Source organism: Martes martes (genome assembly GCF_963455335.1).
Source record: "Martes martes genome assembly, chromosome: 17".
NCBI lineage: Eukaryota > Metazoa > Chordata > Mammalia > Carnivora > Mustelidae > Martes > Martes martes.
Window position 1 is genome coordinate 5240712 of NC_137905.1, and position 20026 is coordinate 5260737.

At 49.7% G+C, this 20026-nt stretch overlaps 1 protein-coding gene across 3 annotated transcripts in view; it reads right to left on the reverse strand.

The window, feature by feature from the left end:
• The window catches only part of CDH13 (cadherin 13), a 1007942-nt gene that overhangs the window by 134980 nt on the left and 852936 nt on the right, over positions 1-20026 (reverse strand). For all 3 annotated transcript variants that reach the window (XM_080827654.1, XM_080827656.1, XM_080827655.1), the window contains exon 8: positions 285-425. In XM_080827654.1, the coding sequence (XP_080683780.1) occupies positions 285-425 (141 nt within the window). The remainder of the gene's footprint in view (positions 1-284; positions 426-20026) is intronic.

The window sequence follows — 20026 nt, forward strand, 5'->3', positions numbered from 1 at the left end:
TAAAACTAGGAAAATGGCACTTTGGCATTAAAAGTTATTTTCTTATGGACTTTAACAAGATTCAGTGCTTTTGTTCTCACAGCGCTCTTTCCAGCTTTATGTACACACACAAGACACCAACGTGAAAAAGTAGGAAAGAGCAAAACGACGCCCCCTCTCCCACAGGGAGGGTTTTTGTTGGCAAACCGGCAGCCAGCAGGGGCTGTAGCGCGCGGGATTGATAGCGCTCAGCGACCGGGGCCGTGAGCAGCTGGGGTGGTGGGCGGCGGGCAGTGGGCGTTTACCTCTTTCTTGGTGAATTTTGGCGAGTGGTCATTTTTGTCATCGATCATGATTGTCGCCGTGGCTGTGCCTGTTAACCCAACATCCAGTCCTGCCATGTCTTGAGCCTCGATGATCAATTCATACTTGGGATTTTCCAGAGTCTATAAAGCAAAAACATGACAGACAAGATGGCATTTAGGTTTGGGCTGCCACCTGGGGTACGGGGCTCTCGGGGGCTACGCCACCCCCTCCCCCATCAGGGCAGGCATCCCACACCTACAGAGCCTGCACCTGTTCTGAATAACTGTGCCTCTAGCATCTCTCCAAGATGAGATTGTCACGATTCATACAGTCGTGGGGACGGAATCTGTTTTCTGTCCTTGTTTAAAGGGGCACTCGGTACATTCCAGACTGTCGCATTTCCGGGCTTTGGGGAGACAATGCACATCTGACGTTTACACCCCTTTATGTCATTTCACAGTGACCTCATGAAACGGATCTACAATGGAGGTCAAGTGTCATGATGAGATGGGGACAAAGACGGCAGCTCTGGGAACTCACCTTTACTGAACAACCAGCTAACCAGGCATGGGGTACTGGATTTTGTACTTAATCTTTCCAATAAGTGTGTTAAGGCGTATATATGGTTCTCATTTTACAGGTGAAAAAACTTCCAACTGAGGTTTGGAGTCGCTTGTACCGCATTTCTTACGTGTCATTTGTAGGCATTTGTCTCTCATGTTAGGTTAATTTTGGAAGATGCACTTTAATCCATGAATACTTTGATGGCTATTTTTCTTCCGTGTTTAAACACTCAAAACAACTACCCAAGGGGCTCTGACCCCAAGACTCATACATAACAACCCCTGCCTTTACCTTGTCTTCTCATACGGATTTGCCTGTCTTGGCCAACAGCCCCCCATTCTTCTTCTGGCAAAGTAGCACCCTACTTTCCCTTTGGGGACCTACCCATCACCTATTCTTTGCCCATGGGGTCTGGCTTGGACTGCCATTCCCCGACTGGCACCCTGCCAACTTTTGGCACGAGCCCTGATGAGAAGAAGCAAGTAAGTGTCTGCGATTCCAGGGGGACGGTGACGCGTCCAGGCTCGGGACCTGTGTTTGACATTCAAGAGAAGGAAGGTCTGCGTCCCTGTGGTATGAGCCTGCAAGCATGTGGCCCGAGAGCTAGATAAGCTGTCTCAGGACCACAGCTGGGCTGGGTGCGGGGAGCCCCATCTGAGAATGAAGCCCATCTTCTGACAGATTGAGACTTGAACTCTGGAGAAGAAGAGACGTTTCCCAGCGATTGTACCGGATCACTTCATCATGCCACGCCCGAAGCCAGTCTTGCCTGCGGACTTTTTAGCTAATTACGGCATTAATTTTCCTTATTTGCTTAAACCACTTTGGAGTGTTTTCTTAATCACTCAGAGAGTTCAAGTTGAATCACCTTCAATAACAAACGTAAAAGGTCCCACCAGTCGCACACCGTCTTGCTCGTATGACAGCTTCAAAAGCGCTTGCTGATACCAACCAACAATTAAGAAATACCATGGGGAGCAGAAAACAAAAACACAGTGGGGATCTAGAATTTCCTTCTAAAATCAAGAGTTTACATGGTAAATTTTAACAGCTCAATGCTAGCTGTCCCCCAAACTTTCCAGCATTTTTAAAGACTGTTTGGCTCCCTAGGGCACCTTTAATTGGTTGTTTCTTAACTAAGAGCTTCTGAACGACTAACTTAAGGAGTAGGAGTTCTGTTGTATGGTTTGGGAGGCTCTAAACTCTCAGATTTGAGAAAGGGGTGGGCTGCTGAGACAAGCCTTGGACAGGATTATTCACGATGTTTCTTACTCCCCAGCTTCATTATAGTTGACATATAACACCGGGTAAATTTTAGGTGTACATACACATACATGGATACATGTATGAATTGTGAAATGAGCTCCACTGGGATGGAAAGCCACAATTCTCTAACTGCTGAGTGCAAACAGAGTTCAACACCAAATCTCGTTCTAGGTGATTCTGATTGTCCCCGGTTCAGTTCCGTCTACTCTCAAGCTCAAGTTGGAAAATCATCAGCTTAATTCGAGTCCACAAGCTGGGTGGGATTTACTATTTGCCATAAATTCTGCAGCTGGGCCATATGAAACCAGTCAGTTGGGCCCATTTTCAAAATCTTCCTTGAGTGCCTCTGGACATAAAACCACTAGCCAGGTCTAATTTCTAGTATAACATTTTTACTTTTCTAATAAAACATTACATGGTTTTGGAAGCATTGAATCATAAAAATAAGAAATTATATGAGTTTTTCTGATAGTGAAGATATCAGGACAAACTCAACGGCCACTTTCCCCATGTAATGTCATTGGCCAATATCATTTCCTGACATCATTTTAAGGGTTGCATAAAATATAATGCTATGCATACTTTATAAGTTACTTCATCATCTTATGAGGACTTGGTTATTTCTAGTCTCCAAACATTTTTGACAATTGCAAATCACAATGCAATGAACATCTTTATTCAAGAAGCTTTCGATATACTTTGACCCGTTATTTTTTGAATGCTAGATTCCAAGAAGTAAGTCAAAGAGTATAAACATTTTTAAGGCTCTTTACAGTTGACCCTTGAACAATGTGGGGGCTAGGGGTGCCCAACCCCGTGCTATTGAAAATCCGTGTACAACTTGACTTCCCCAAAAAGCTAAGCCACCTGTTGACTGGAGGCCTTACTGATAACATAAGTAATCAACATATATTTTATATGTCATATATATTACACACCATATTCTCCCAATAAAGTAAGCTAGACAAAAGAAAACGTTAAGAAAACCATAGGGAAGTGAAAATACATATTTAGTGCTGTACTGTATTTACTGAAAGAAATCCGTGTATAATCCACACAGAGGAAACCGCCGTTGTTCATGGGTCATTTCTACTTTCATCTCAGTACTGCTTACCTAGAAGACCTGACCAATTTCCCTGTCAGTCCTGCTAGAACATTTAGTGTATGATCCTGGGCATGGCTTCTCCCTCAAGAACAGCTGATCTTACCCCATGACGCAAAGTGGGGGCCGAGCATGGTTGTGGGATCGCTGTCTAACAAGGCTGTGAATTCCTCCCAGCATTACCTTGCCCCAACACGCAGTGCAGGTTACTATGGACACACCCCACAGGACAGCTTCAAGCACCAACTAGTGGACACTTGTTGCTCTGCTTCCCCAGGGACCCCTCCCTCTTCCCCTTGGACCCAGGCTATCATTCCTTGGGCGGGGGGGTGGGGGAGGGGAAGACGGCGGGCAGGGGGGCTCACTGCTTCCTCACTCTCAGCCCAGGTGGAGTTCAGGAAGGGTTGACTCTATCTGTGACAGAGGGATGGTCACGTGACTCAGGCCCAGACAATCAGAGTCTCCCCTTCCCATGACCTTGTGATGAGCACATAACCCAAGTCAGGCCACCCAGGACTTAAACTCAAAATTCCGGGACATACTTCCTTTAGTACTCTTGGGAAGAAGGAGTTCTCTTTCCTTTGGACTTGGAGGTGGGTGGACAGAAATCTGGAGCTGGTAGTAACCATTTGCAAGCACACAGAGAAAGTCAGCCTGAGAGAGGAGACGGTACAGAACCACCCGGAGGACGGAGATGGAGTTCTTTCAACCTTATTCGAGCCCTTAATCGTGATCCTTGATGGCAGAATCTCCCCCTCATATTTCGTGAGTTCTAGGAGCTAATAAATCTCGCCTTTCCGTAAGACATCTAAATTAAAGGTTCCATGAGTAGCAACAAGGGAGTTTTGACTAATACTGCAACTAACGCTGTGATCAATTACCTGGTTATTTGTGAGAAAGTGTGAGAGCTATTTTCCCATCCTACAGTATCACAACAGCCTCTTCACAACAGCATTCCAATCATCTTGTGCATACATTATTTTTCCTTCTCCCCTCCATAGAAACACTTTTGTTTTTGGACCAGAGAAAGTTAATTCTAATTTTTTCCTTCATTAGTTTTACATTCATTTAACTGGAAGTTACTAAGCATTTAATCTAAAGAGTGTGCTGGGTGCTGGGAGTACAGGGTCATTTCTTCAAGCGGCCGAGGGAAGTTTCAGGGTTGGGCATGGCTACAGCCATGAATAATAGCACCAAAGTGGAGTTGGGCTAAGCAGAGACAGGTACGAATTCTTAGGATAGCTCAAAGGAAAGACGCATTGGCTTAACTCTCTTGTAATTGGACAAATTTTATAAAGAACTTTTAAAAATGAACTGGCAATTCCCATCTACTGAAGTAAATAAAACTTTATGAGTGCAATGAGAAATAGATTGATTAACCACGTTGAAAATCAATTAGACAATTAAGGAGATAAATTGTGTGGTTTGGGATGAGATGTTCACAAAGTCTCAATTTTCTGGCACATGAAAGGCTACTATGAACACATTTTTTTATTCTTGGAGAAATACCCAGTTGTTTTAGGCAAATAGAAAAATACGATCGTTTCTAGAGCGGAAAGTGAGGACCGACCTCCCCCTTTCCCCAGCCCCACCTCCGAGAGGCAGTTACCATGTGTGGTCTGATGTCTCTTTCCTTTTCCCACACATTACACATACACGTGTGCACACACACACACACACACACACACACTCCATACGCACACATCTTCAAACAAGTGATACCGTTCACAGGGCTGTGCAAATTGTTCAGCCCTATCACTGTTGTCCCAGGGCTGTCGAGCGCATGGTCTGGACTTGCCACCATTCACTCAGCCCTCCGTACTGGATGGTCCCTCGTGGAGCTGTTTCTAAGTTTTCTTCCTTAAAAGCAACTCTTAAGATGACAAGTCCACTGGCTTCCCAGTATTGGGGGATATTTCTTTGCTGTGATCAACAGCATTGCTTTCCACAATGACAGCAATAACAAAACCCGAACAACCGATAACAAACGCAGCTCCTCGGACAGGTGAGAGACTTGGAGAGAACGTCACCCGAATCCCCTCGCTCTTACACCACTGGAACGGCTTCTTCCGATCACGCCTGCCCTACTTTTCACGCCAGCTGAGCCTTCTCCAGGAAGTCTTCCGTAAATGCCTCGCTCCCGCGGTCACCCTCTCTTCAAGTGTACGCACCCCTGCTCATTTCTCTACCACATAGCGGTCACTTGCCTTCGTTCCTCTGCTGGAAAAGACTCGAAGCAGCCCCCAGCTGCCGCATTCTCTAGGAAGGACCGTTGATGTGGAAAAATAGGTCCCGGTGGCCCCGGGTCATGTTTTTCTTCCTCGCACGGTTGACTGACCACACGTACGTAACTCCCTGATCAGAGCTGGGACGATCAGATTCTGGGAATATGAAATGTGGACTCAGGCCCTGGGGAGACAGAAGGCAGGGCTAACCTGCTTGCCTCTCACCACGTTACCCCTAAGCCCAGGAGAGGGCTTTTGCTTTCCTGAACGGTTTGAGACGAACCTTCCCATCCTGGTCCTTCTCTCTGCCCACGAGGAAGGTGGCCTGCCCCTGGGGGTCGAGACCTTCAGCTGACCAGCTGTTCTGTCGCTCAGTGGGTGAACTGAACGGAGGGCTGGAAGCCCCGCCGTCCTCTCGAGACCACGCTGCTATCTCTCAGGACAAGGACCTTACCTGATTCTTGTGTTTCTTTCTCTCAACTCGTTCAGGGCTCACTGGGGACACGGGTGTGGCCAACTCCAATAGAAAGAGCCTTTTGGGCTGCCTTAGGCTGAAGGCACTGCTCTAAACAGAAAGACAGGAGCTGTGTGGCCACGATCTGGGACCTTACTGCCTCCTGGCTCTGACGCTTGCCTCAGTTTTGGGACACACTCCTGGATCTCCTCGGGAGAGTCTTTTGGGCACCGAAACCAGCCAGAATCGGTTTCCGTCCCCTGGGCTGAAGCCAGTGCTACTTGTTCACCAAATCTTATTTCTTTGGACTCTCGGGCACACAGCAAGACTGTCAGGTGAACTCGTGGGATGTGGACAGAAGTGACACCGGCAGGGTCCCTGAGCCTCCCATCTAATCATCTCCGTGTTCTCCATTTCTCAGAAAGGAAGGAGCCTGGATCTCCAAACGGCCACATGGAACAGAGCCACTCTGCCCACCTGCCTCGGCCTGCGATGCGAACAACACACAAAGCCTCCTGCGGGTTTCCGGGAAGTCGATTACAGAGCTCAGCCTACCCTGACTAACACGAAGGCTGTGTTTCCCGTTGGGCTGTGTCCGGGATGCCCATTCACCGTCTCCCCACGTGGGTGACAAAGTTTTCGAGGGCAAGGACCGTGCTTTTGACCCCGCCATCCAGCCGGTACACAGCCAACAAGGTGGGCGATTTACTTTCATTACCGTTAATGATGATACATTACTGTTTCCCTGGACCAAATTCTATCTCCGAGGTCTGAGCCTATCAGTGGCATTTCCCCACCACAGTCATTTATTCTCAGGGAACAGCTTATACCTCGGGGAGCTCTAGCTCAAGGAGATGGGATTTTATTCTGACCAAGAAATGCACTGCGTCAAAACTGGGAAAATTAAATTGGCTGTTCTGATTTTATTTTAAGCTCTTTGATCTGTAAGACCTATCGGAGAGAAAAGCTGCTCTCTTGGTTTGGAACCTGTAGCCACGCCCTTTGTATCCCGTTTGCTACTTTGTCCTGCGCGTCCGCTCGCTACCAGGTAACACACAGCCCGCAAACAGAAGGAAGCTGGTGTACCCACGAGAGGAAGCCTTTGGGTGTGTTTTCACAGACATAGGCTGGGTTCACGGATCACACTGATTTAAAAACCAAACATCTCATCTCGAAAAAACAAGAATCAAGCCATGTCATTAAACACGGCACACAATCAATCACTAGACCCTCGGCGTTTTCCAGGGCCCTGATGACATCCGTACGGGGATGCATTTAACGGAACATTTATCTCTAATAACAAGCATCATGGTGGCTGTGGGGGGGAATTGACGAATAAACATTACGAGGAGAAAGGTTTTGCGGTTAACCCACGCTGCTCCCTGTTGCTCTCTTGTCTCATCCCGAACACTGTCCCCAGGTCTCTCCACGCTTCGTCCCGACTGGATTTCTTCCCAGGGCCCCCGGCTTTTTCTTCAGTTTTGACATTTCCGCCCCTATTTCTTTTTTCCTTCCAATTTTGTTTACCTTAATTGGTGGTAAGAATCTCAGAAATCTTCCCTCTCATCACATGTTTGATGCCCTTGTGAAAATTTTGGCTTTTGAGCTTGGGTGCTCAATTTTGGCTTTTGAGCCGGACTCCGTCGATAACAGGACTTTGTTGCGGTCGTGCGTTCTCGAGTTCTTCCTCTGAGAAGACAGCAGCCAGCTCACACTTCTGTGAGACCCCATCTCTCCACCAAAAGGTCCAGTGAGGGGCGCCTGGGGGGCTCAGTCGGTTAAGCGTCTGCCTTCGGCTCAGGTCGTGATCCCAGGGTCCTGGGTTCGAGCCCCGCATTGGGCTCTCTGCTCAGCGGGGAGCCTGCTTCCCTCTCTCCCTCTGCTTGCCACTCCCCCTGCTTGTGCTCGCTCTCTCAGATAAATAAAAATCTTTAATTAAAGAAAAGCTCCACGAAGGCAGAGGCAGGGAGCTGACCGCACACAAATGGACCTTATGGCATTGCTCCTAGGAAGGTCCCCCTTACCCCCACTCCCACCACCCCCGCACTTGGTGGCTGGGTCATCTGGTCAAGTGACTTAGCTTGCTATTGACTCAGTTTTCTCACCTGTAAAATGGGAGGAGGGAAATAATAATACTTGCAGAGTAAGGCAGGATAAAAGTAGGTAACGTCAAGTGCTGAGCACAGAGGCTGGCGTCTGTACGCGTTCCAGAGAGGGCTGCTGTTACCATGCAGTAGAACGTTTAGAAAGTCTTCTTTTTTTTATTTTAAGAATTTATTTATTTATTTGAGAGAGAGAGAGAGAGCCCAAGCAGGCGGAGGGGCAGAGGGAGAGGGAGAAACAGAGATGCTGACTCCACGCTGAGCAGGGAGCCCAATGCGGGACTCGATCGCAGGACCCTGAGATCATGACCTGAGCCAAAGGCAGACACTTGACCGACTGAGCCTCCCAGGCACCCGTTGGAACGTGTTTTGAAGGTGTAGCAAGAAACTGAGTGTGGCCTCCAGGTACAGTCCCAAGGCAGTGAATGCTGCCATCTTGCCATTGAATGTGCCTGGGAGTGGACCCTTCCGGGCCAACCTTCTGATGACCCTGAAAATTTGGAGCAGACACATGGACTGTGGTTTTGTGAGAGCCCATGGAGTGGACAACACAGCTGAGCCATGCCCAGAGCACAGAAACTGGGAGATACTGAACACCTATTGTCCGAAGTCATTAAGCTTTGGGGTAATGGGTTATGCAGCAATAAATAACCAATACAGTTCTTTTTCCCCCAGCACTTATCGCAGTCTGGAACATTCTTGTTTATCGATTACTTGTTTTTGGCCATCTTGGAACCGACTCCTGGAGCTCCCTGAGGTCGGGGGCCTTGTCTTGTTCAGACCTTCATCTCCCAGCTACTAATTCAGTGCCCGGCACAGCAGAGGTTGGCAATAACCAGTCGATTCTAGATACATTCTTCTAAAATAACGAATCACACAGAGTCGTGTATCTACAGTGCTTAACAACAGGTTCTCTGCGTTTGTAGTGTTCGTCAGTCTTGGTGGCCTAGCTACTCTCCTCTTGTGGCTGATCCCGAGCTACCAACATGCTGTCCTGGAGTGCAGAGTTGGAAAGTGACCCCCCGCCCCGGCCCCCAGCTCTGATTTTTGTGGTTTCTGTTACCTGTCGTCAGCCACACTCGGGAATCAAATGCTCTTCCTTCTGACATGGTCAGAAGTTCAACGGCAGCCTGATGCCCCCATCAGATGCCTCCATCATTCCCCTCACTCCCTCTCATCATGGAGACTGAGTACAGTACAATAAGATATTTTGGGCAAGAGAGAGCGAGAGAGAGAACAGATTCACATGACTTATAGTATATTGTTTTAATTGTCCCATTACTTCATTATTCTTATTAATCCCTTCCTGTGTCTAATTTAGAAGTGATACTTCATCATAGGTATGTATGCAGAGGAAAAAAACGCAGTCCTTATCGGGTTCAGCATCATTTATGGCTTCAGGCACCCACTCGGGGTCTTGGAACACACGCCCCGCCGACAAGGAGAGTCCACTGCGGACACCACCAGTTTGAGTGAGCCTGTGACAGCTGGTTCTAGGTCACCAACTGGGCTGTAGGAGTCAAGGAAGTATTTGTCTTTCAGTAAAGCCTTTTGTTGTCTAACGTTTAAGGTACTGTTCACAAGAAATTTTAACATGCGCTTTCTAGCAAAGATACAGTGTCATTCCTTCCCGTATTTACTCATGAGCTGTGCCCAGGCCGAGCCGTGCAAGACTCCTTATGACAAGACACCTGCTCGGGGACCACGTTCTTCTCCAGGTCAGCTGCACCTGACACCTGGTCTATAAATACTGCAGACAGATCGGTGAAAACATTATCTGAAGCAGAACGAGTCGTTGTCTGTCTGGGGTTTGATTTACCCACTCTGGCCACATAGCACGGGGGATCGGTAGTCCATAAATCCAGCAGGCACCACATCCATCTCCCCGGAAAATGTCCTCGATTCCCAGGGCAGACGGGGAGAGCCGTTCTCCCATCTTTCCGAGCAGCAGCGCGAGTCCGTTCGGCTGGTGTGTGTCTCTCGGCCTCCCTTTGCCTCGCTCCCTGGTGCTAATGTGAACATTCATGTTCCCGGCTGTTGCCTGCTGTGTTTTCATTCCCGGCCGGGGTCTGCTGGGTAAGGAGAAGGCCGAGCTCATTTCCCCAGATTTACTGGCTGCTGACAAAGTCAGCAGGGTGGGGAAGCGACGGAGGAAATAAACAGCGCCTCTTCGAAATATGCGGTTGGAATAACCGACATGACAGATTTCAGGTCGAGGGACGCCAAAATCACATAAAACATTTCCAGGAGCCGTGTACATCTTCCGATGTTACGGAGGAAATAAACGGCCAATGGCATTCATGAGTACTTGGAAAAATCACCCTCTTTAGGCCCACGCTGGCGAATATTTGACATTCAGCTTGATTCCACTGAAACCTGAATACAGAGTCTACTAGTTTCGGGTAACTCTGCTAAGATGTGATGAACGACACAGACCCTGCCCTTGGGGCATTTATATTCTAGATAAACAGACAAAAATCCAGTACTCAAGGTGTGATGAGGTAAATATTAATCTAAGCGTGCCAATTAAAATCTATGGGAAGGGGGTCAGAACACGGGGTGCTTGGGAAGGTCATATGGAGTTTCCTTAATTGACCAAACATTTGCTGAGACGTTATTTGACTAGGCGTTAGATGTTATCGTAGATGGTAGCGACAAGGAAAGGGAGCCGGACCGAGTTTGAAATAATCCCGAGGTGATTTTAGCAGAATGGGAGGGAGTAAGAAGAATAATGGGAAGGACATGTTCCTGCAGAAAAGAATGTCCTACTACAGGATTAGAAATGGGGTCTTGATCTGGAAGTTTCTATGAGAGGAGACGGGAGGCTCTTCATCCTAAAGGCCATTACACTCCCCCCTTCCAGTAACAGCGGAAGGCTGATTCTGATTCTGGTCAGAACACCGTGGGACAAGCAGGCATAATCCCCACCTTCAAAGGACTCATGGCTTCGCTGCAGATAAAACACGTACAAGCAGGTCCACGAGGCACCAGGCGGAATGTGCCAAATGTGGCCTCAGTAGGTCCAGGTGTGAAAGGGGCAGCTGGGAGGGGCTGTGGTGGCTTTTTGGGGGCTGGAGCCGAGCTTTGGAGCATGGGCGTTGGCGTGGGTGGGGGGCAGCATCCAGAGAGGGAAGCAGAGGCTGGGAAGCAGGACAGAGGTAGCCAGAGGAGACAAGCCCACTGGTACGGTTGGAGTCAAGGTCGGGAGGTCACTAGGCACAGCCTGTTGGTTCTTGAGACGACCTTGGAGATCATCTGGCCCAGGCCCACCTTCGAAGGTCACAGCAACCCCAACAGGTGAGGAAACAGAGTAAGAGAATCCCAAGAATTTCTTGGGTTTGTCTGTTTGAGATAAGGAAGTGCAGACCCGGTTCTCTACGGTTCTTACATATTTCTGCAATCCGCCGTTTACCGCATTAGCCTGTTTCTTCCAGCCTTTCGGCCCTGCACTGTCATGGCAACATTATGCCTGCTAAGACACGTGCTTAAGACATAGTGTCTGGTCTTGTCTTATATTGTCTTCTTGAACTTGCTTCTATCAGAATTCCCGGGGGGGGGGCACCCTACAGCACAGATTCTCAGCCCCCCGCCAAGTGCTGAGGGCTCAGGGGTTCCAGGCGAAGGCCAAGCCTGTGCGTTTCTGGGAAGCTTCTAGGTGAGGCTGTTGCTGCGGGTCTGAAGACCACCCTTGGGTCAGCACCATCCTAACGAACATTTGCCAAAGGCAGGTCGACACGTACTCTTCCATATTTTACTTAAACCCACCTGTTTATGATACAATTTAAATGACAGACAGGAAGCATTGTGGGCTCAATGTTCTCTCCAACTCTGAAAAATTTTTTTCTCCCCCTTTTCTAGAAAAATTGTATTCCCTTTAAGACACTAAACATCCACCCCAGGGTGGCTCAGTGGGTTAAGCGTCTGCCTTTGGTTCAGGGTCCTGGGTCCTGGGATCGAGCCCCACATCGGGATCTCTGCTCAGCGGGAGTCTGCTTCCCCTCTCCCTGTGCCTGCCGCTCTGCCTACTTGCTTTCTCTCTGTAAAATAAATAAAAGAAAATTTCCAAGGGGGGAAAAAAGACACTAAACAGCCTCTTCCAGGCATCCTCTAGAAGTCTAGAATGTTCTCCATCCGCTTCCGTGGGCCAATCACAGAGCTCTTCATCTTCCCGGGCAACATGGCCCTTCCGCCTGGAGCCCCAGCTCAAGCGGGCAACGTGGGGTCGTCCCCAGCGGGACCCCCTGCCCCCCACCTCAGAGCGCGATGGGCAAGCGCTGCTGATTTCAGCCCCGCCCCCTCGCTCCATCACTGCGGCATCCCGTGACTTCCAGCCTCCGTCTTCGTCACCTGAGCTATTCCAACAGCTCCCAGACTGGCCCCTCTGCCGCCTTCCAAACCACTGTCCACCCAAAGCCAGCCAGAGGGAGTCAGCTCGACCACCTCCTGCCCACAGGCCCTCAAAACCCTGCCGTGGCTCTTCAGTGGCCGCAGTAAGGGGTCAGGATCCCCCTGCACGGAGGACCCGTTTGTCACGGCCGACCTCCTAGGGCTCCTCACGCACCGTTACGCTCCTGCAACACCAGCTCAGGCTTCCCGTCCCCCCAGCTCCGGCCTCCCTGCCCCGCACCTCCGGGCGTCCCGCGCCCTCTGCAGGGGCGTCCTTCCCTGCGCGGTTTCTGTCCCTGGAAGGCACTTGTCCAAAGTCGTCAAACTTTGCCTCGGTGTTGCTTCCCGTATAGTTTTCCTGCTTGTCCCAGATTTTCTTCTTCCTCTTCTTCTGGACTAGCCCTAGCCATACCCTAGGGTGAATGTCTTTCTCCTGGTTGACGTACTGACACTTCTAGCAGTTTCCTCTTCACATGTCAGTCTGTGTAATTACGCTGAGATGCTCTGTGTCAGGTTCGTCTGTCAAGCGTGGCGCGTGGTGGAAGGGAGCTCTAAGTGCCATCCAGCTTTTGGCCCTAGAAGCTTTTATACCTTCTGTGATAGGCAGAAGAATGGTCCCCAAAGACGTCCACGTCCCAGTCCCTGGGACCTAGGACTCTTGGACCTTACGTGGCAAAAGGGACTCTGAAGATACGATTTGGTAAAGGATCATCCTGGATTCTCTATGTGGTCCAAAGTGACCACAAGCATCCTTCTAAGTGGGGGGCGGGGGGCGTCCGCATCGGAGAAGACGGCAGAAGGAGGGAGGGAGGGAGAGAAGGAGGGGGAGAGAAATTTGAAGAGGTTACACTGTTGACCTTTCAGTTGGAGGAAGGGGCCACGAGACCAGGACTGCAGAAGCCTCCAGAAGGTACGAAAGGCGAGGACACAGACTCTTTTCCCTAGAGATCCCAGAAGGATCCAGCCTGCTGACACCTTGATTTCCCCCCAGGAAAATGCCATTTGGACTCGTGACTTCCAGAACTGTAAGATCATCAATGTGTATTTGGAACCACAGAGTTTGTGGTCATTTGTTGTGGCTGCAGGAAACGCTCGCACGTTCCCTGGGGATTGCTCACTCCATGGACCGGAGCCCCAAGATGCTCCCCAGCCTCCCAGAACCTTCTGCCCACAGAATCACCAGCTGCCTCCCTCCCAAGACCGCCCACCCTCCCAGCATAGCACCCACCGCTGTCTTTCCTCTGGAAAATATTTCCATTTTAATCCTTTGAAGTGTAAAGTCAACCAGACCTTTCCCACAAACTCTGTCTAGCAGGAAGATGAAAATCCTCCCCTCTACAAAGTAGTAAATACCAAATTGGTTTACTGGAGAATCTTCTCTTCAACGTGCGTGTTTTCTAATACGTCGGTCACTTTTTCTGAGCATTCACTGGAGTCCCTCCATGGGGGTGAGGAGCCCATCTCTGACTGATTCCCGCTACATCCCTGGTGCCTGGCTACTGAGACCTTGAGGGCCCAGACTTGGCCTTTATGTGGTGACTGTGTCACACTCTTGGAAAATGAGCTGAATGACGCCTAACCTCTGAGGGAAAAATCACACGGGCGGTTCGGTGCCTGGCACTCTCCGTGAATGTTTGATGAATGAATAAATCGAGGGCTGGTATGCTGATCACCCTACAGAAAACGTGGCCTAAAGGGTGCTCTTCTGGGTTGCAGGGGGTACTGGTCCAAAGGCAGGGTCTGGCTAGGTTGGACAGGCTGGGAGAGCTGAGGCATGGCAGTAGAGGGTGACGAGCCTCTGGCTTTCCAGGAACGAGCTGGGAAAGTTCTCCTTGTCCTCTGGAGAGACATCTGTGCCAGGGGAGGTCTTTGCATGCTCTGATGCTGATGGGTTAGGCTCTCCTCAACCTCAGGGCTGACACCCCATGGTGTCCCCAACCCTAGGCTCAGCTTCTGGCTCTGCATGAGTCCTGGGGTGTCGAAGAGGGAAAGGGAAACAAGAAAGGTGGGACAACTGAGTCCTCAGCGGTGAGATTTAGATGGCGATGACCTTTCCAAATAAAGGGGGAGAGGGACAAGAAAGGGCTGCTCAGCTGAGCCTCAGGAAACAGCTGGGGGCTGTCTCGGGTGACCCTTGGGGGGCCGTAGTTGCCACAGCATAATATCGGGAAACCGGGATTCCTGTTGTTTGCCAAGCAGAAAGCAAAGAGCTTTTCTTGGGTTTCGATTTATTACCATCCAAAATGTCATTCTCTGTATGAGTAATAAAAGATAATACGTTTTATGGTGGCTCCTTATGTTAAGGTTTTACAAAATCTGTTATTAAATGATCTGCATAGAATCTAAATGAATCTTATTAGGAAGAGCAGGGTGGGTTTTTTTCTTTGCTCCGCCCCCGCCCCCCCCCCCGCCCCCCACCCCCAATTCCAGTGCCGTTGGAGGGGTGGCATTCTCTGCATGTTTTCTAATCACACAGCAGAAAGTCATGCTTTTTAAGGTCAGACGAAAAATTGCGTTCTGCCCTGTAATCGGCTCCACAAAGTTACACACTGGTCAAAACGTCCAGAAAATTCAATTACCGCCTCCCAATGACAAAAGCACACGAGTCCACCCAGGGTTGGAGGGTGTTTCTAAAATTAGGTTCTAAATGTCTGCGACTTGGAGCGACTTCAGCTCTCCCACCTCCGCCGGATACCAGTCCCCTGCGTGTTCGTAGCCTCTGCCCATTAATTTCAGGCGCTGTAATCAGGATCTCCTCCTGCTCTCAGGAGAGTGGGCTCCCTGAGCCCAATCACGGCACCCGCTCCCATTCAGACGGGATCTCCTGATCACGTCTGCCATCTGGGGTTACTTTTAATCACTGCTGTTTCCCCCCCCCCGCCCCCCGTAAGTCAAATATATTTTTATGCAAAGCTTAGTTTGATCGAGAGCTCTGTCGCCGGTGATAATTCCAGGTGGCTTTCAAAACAAAGGAGCCTGTTGAGAGACCAATGAATCAGCACCAACACCCACCCGCTCTACCGGGGGACGGGAAAGCAATTCAAGACGCCACCGTCGTGCGGTCCTTGGGTGATACTCTTCGAAAATAAACAGAACTAATTCTAAATCATCTGAGGGGGCAGAAATCACACAAGACGGATTCTAACCGCGCCGCCGCCGCTGCTCGCCAAGCAAAGTCACGCACCAGGGAGAACAGGCAGCCAGAATAACCCGGCCACAGATTATTCTAGAAGGCTCTCCTGTCGCTTTCATGTCTGGCACCATCAGTTCTTTGGATCACTTTCCTTCTGCTTTGTTTGGACAAAGACTACCTCGCGCCCTGAGATCCCCGGTCCTGTTCCCACCAGCAGCCCTTTTGCGATCTTGGTTCCGTTGTCTGTTTTGTTCTCGAAATTGCCTTGGTTCTGCGAATGAGAGCCAAGGCTATTAACACTCCTGAATGTTAGCTGAACAAGGAACAAGGGGTCAAATGGTGGGATTAACATTTGGTCTCGCCCCGCACTGGCTCGGCCTCTCAGACGGACAGAATGTTGATAAAGACGGCCGTGTTTTTCTCCACAAATAATAAAATCTGCAGAATGCCCTTGGAGGACTCCTTTCCACTTTATTATTTAAAAAAAAAAATCACAATAAATAGAGTTTTCTGCATTCCCTCCAGCTCCTCTCCAGAGTTCTTTTCAAAGTGGAGGAGACTTAAACTCTATTACCAGTCCCTTTGGGAGGGAATCCCTCAGGCCCCATCCAAAGAGGGGGGACAGACCTCAGCCCTGGGATGAGGACATACCTCTGTGCCTCATTTCCTCTCCTGGTCCTAACCCTCACCTCTGGACCCCTGTGCTCTGGTCTGTAAGTACTCATTCCTAGTCCTGGCCAGGTCTGCTGGGTTCCACACACCCTCTGTCTTTATACTAATCATGGCCTCGTTGGGAGAGCATTTGCTATATGCTAAAAACGGGGCTCTGCCCTGTGTATGAATGACCTCAGCTGGTCCTCTTGATACCCCCTCTCCCAAGCCTTCAAAGGTTGATGCTTTCACTGACGGTTGAGGATTCTGCTGCCTGAGCTCGCATTGGTGGAGCTGGGTTTGGAACCCAAACTCCTGCGTCCAGTCTACACTGCAAACTGCTACACTCCAGAGCCTACTGATCACCTGCCCGGTGGCCCAGAGCCTTCCTTAGCGGTAGCCTAAGGGTCCCACGTGGGCACCCATTTCGTGGCCGTTCACACCAGCCGGTATCAGTTGGACGTAAGGACTGGACCTTATTTGGGATAGGTCGCCAGTCACGGGCCGCTCTGTGAACAATCTCCCCCAGGTCTGTAAAGGTCTGCCTTCCTGGGCACCCCGTTTATTCCCATGGCTTCAGGTCTCCCCGGCCCCATCGATCCTGACATCTCCAATTACCACCTGTTTCCTCTGTGTTCGAATCTCTCCTCATGCCCAGGTCCACACTTGTAACTGTCTGCTTGACATTTCCACCCGAATGCTTCACAAGTGCTATAAACACAGCCTGTCCCAAAGCAAACTCAGCATCTTCCGAGCCCAGCACACTCCTTCCCTGTCCTGTCGGTGGTGTCACTCTCCACCCGGGTGACGGACCCGAGGCGCCCGGTACCCTCTCTCCTCCCCACCCCTCCCATCTGGCTGGTTCTCTCTTGAAAAGGACTCTCCCACCCTCCCAGCCTGCTCACGATTCCTTCTGCCTTTGTTGCTGTTCGGGGACGGTCATGTCTCACCTTGCTGTTGTTTCCTGAGATAAGCAGAATACAAACCCGGGGCCGTTCGGGAGGGGTCAGCATGCACCGACGTAGAAAGGGGGCTTGCCTTACCAGCGTCGTGCCAAGGAGGGAGCAAGACCCACGCAGGCCAGCCCGGGGCCGGGGTGGGGGGGGGGAGGTTGTAACCACTCCTCCGCCAGCGAGAGATTTCTCAGGCTGACTTCCACGGTGCGAAACTCTGGCACCCGGGAATCCTGACATCAGACGACTGTCTCCGACAGAAGCCCCGGGACACGGTTTGAGGGCTATGTGGGGGGTCTGTTTACGCCACTGTTTCAGATTCTCTTCCCTTGGCCCAGAACGCAATTCTCCGCATCAAACTTGGCCAACTTCTTCTCTCCTCAAATGCCCACCACCAAGCATCACTTTATCTTTGCAGCCTTGTGGAAATCTCCAGAACAGACCGCAGGGCTCTTCACACCGCTCCTTTGTAGCACAGAGCACACCGTGTCACGGTAAACCACAGATCTCTGTCCCTCCCGCCCCGCTGTGAGATGCGTGGAGGTAGGAGCCATGTTTTAATGATTTGTTGCTGCCAGCTCATGGCACGGGGAAAATAGTGTGGATTTGAAAGCCAAAATAAAGAGACAGACTTCAGCTCTGTTTTGTAACAGCTGCGTGACTGTGGCCAAATACAACCTCTGATGTCCAGATCCCCTGGGCCTAGAAAAGGATGTGGTCTTAGCTTCTCTCTAGGTCTGCTACGAGGCTGGGCTGGGATAACCCCCAAACACCACCCCTCCCGCCCCACCCCTGGTTCCTGGGACCTACCAGGCAGGGTGAACTTAGCAAGCAGAAACTGTCGCTACAGTAGAAATCACAGAGTAGATGCTTAGTAAATCCTGGACAGTTACATAAGTGTTTAAGTCAAAACAACTAAAAATGGAGGCTCCCCAAAGTGAAACCAGAGTATCTTGATGGCCTGGAGTAGGTTGAACAGTGGCCCCCAAAAGATGCATCCAAATTCGGACCCCCAGTACCTGTAAGTGTGACCTTATTTGGAAAAAGTATCTTTGCAGATGTAACGAAGTTAAGAATTTCAAGAGATCATTCTGGACTAACTGGGTAAGTCACTGACCAGTGTCCTCATAAGATACAGAAGAGAAAACTCGGACACGGAGGAGAAAGCCACGTAAAGACAGAGGCAGCAGTTGGAATTACGACGCCACAGCCAAGAAATGTCTGGAACCACAGGAGCCGGAAAAGGCAGGAAGGACTTTCTTCCCAGAACCTTCTGAGGGAACGAGGCCCTGCTGACATCTTGATTTTGGGCTTCTTGTCTCCAGGACAGTGAGAGATGAAATTTCTGGTATATTTAAAAACCCAATACTTTGTTACAGCTCAAAGAAGGCTCAACTTTTTGGAGACATCCAGGGGAAAGTTTGGAAGTTCACGCACACTGCAACTCTGTACAAAGTATACAACTTGCACACAGTCCAATGCTATCTTCCCTGCACACGGCACATTTCTAATGAAGAACACACGGGTTACAAAAGAGTATCAGCGGGGGATCATGTTGCATGGGAAGAAACATGGGCACTGCGCACGTGTTCGCCTAGATCATTGCTTTTTCCTTACTGAGCCCTGGCCGGCGGACTGCAGATAGAAGGGATGCATGCCCTTAGCCAGTCAAACTTCCTAGGCTCAGTTCTCCACATTCCTTCCTTCTGGGGCTCCCTGGGTGGGGGGAATACCTGTGGGAAACATGGTAATGATGATGGAAGGGGCTCTGTGGGACTGTGATCCCAGCAGCCAGTAACACTATGTTGGGCCAACCGGGATTTTGAGGCTGCTTGTTACTGTAGCTGGCACTTCTGACCTTGGGATACACACCCATTCTACAAACCAGCAAAATGAGATACTATGTTGACATTTTTCTTGGGTTGTATTCCTTTAATATAACTTGATTTAATTATTTCATAAAGTACGTGTTAATGTGTGACATCTGTCTCTCCAGATACATACATGTCGACATGTGTGTAGGCACACACACACACATACACACACATATGAACTGAGATATCTCTATCCATCTACACACGTGCACACACACACATTGACAAGGGTTAGCCGTGTATGATGAAATTACAGATAAATGTTCTTCTGTTACCACTATTTTGGGTTATCTATACTTACTATTTTTTTTTCCTACTAGAGAAATGCAGGGTTTTGATAGGAGGGCAATGCTTTACATTTTAAAAGGCGTAGTGTCAAAAAAAGGGCGAACAACAAAACAAACACCGAATCCTTTCCAAAGTGATGCTTATGACAGTAGAGCTTTACTCGTAAAACTTCTAAATAGTGTTATGGGCCAAATGTGTGAAGCCAAGGGTCACGTAAGCCTGGAAACATCTGGATAAAGCGAGGAGGGCCATCGGCTGAGCCGCTGAGCAGCTGAGGACCTCCCCCAACCAAACATCCTGGGACTCCTCAAATCTCCTTTCCCTCACACTTTAGCAAGCCCCCTGCCCACCCCCAGGCTTCAGGTGCGGAACCTGAGGCTCACACAGGACTCCTTCATTCATTCCACAAATATTCTCTGGGGGCTGGTTGAGGGCCATGTGCTCCTGCAGTTGGTGGGGGAGAGACCCATAGACAAAAGGCACAAAGATCCCCTTGCCACTGGGCTGACAAGTTAGATGACGAGATAGATTGCAAATAAGATAAAAAGAGATGACCGCTATGGGGGGTGGGGTGGGGAATTAAATGAGAAGAATACTTGAGAGTCCTGGGGTGACGGTTTTAAATAAGGTGGCCTGAGGAAGTGACATCTGATTCAAGGCATGAAGGGAGTAAGGAGGCATGTGGATGTCCAGGGAAAGAGCAATCCAGGCAGGTGAACTAGCAAGTGCAAAGGCCCTGAGGC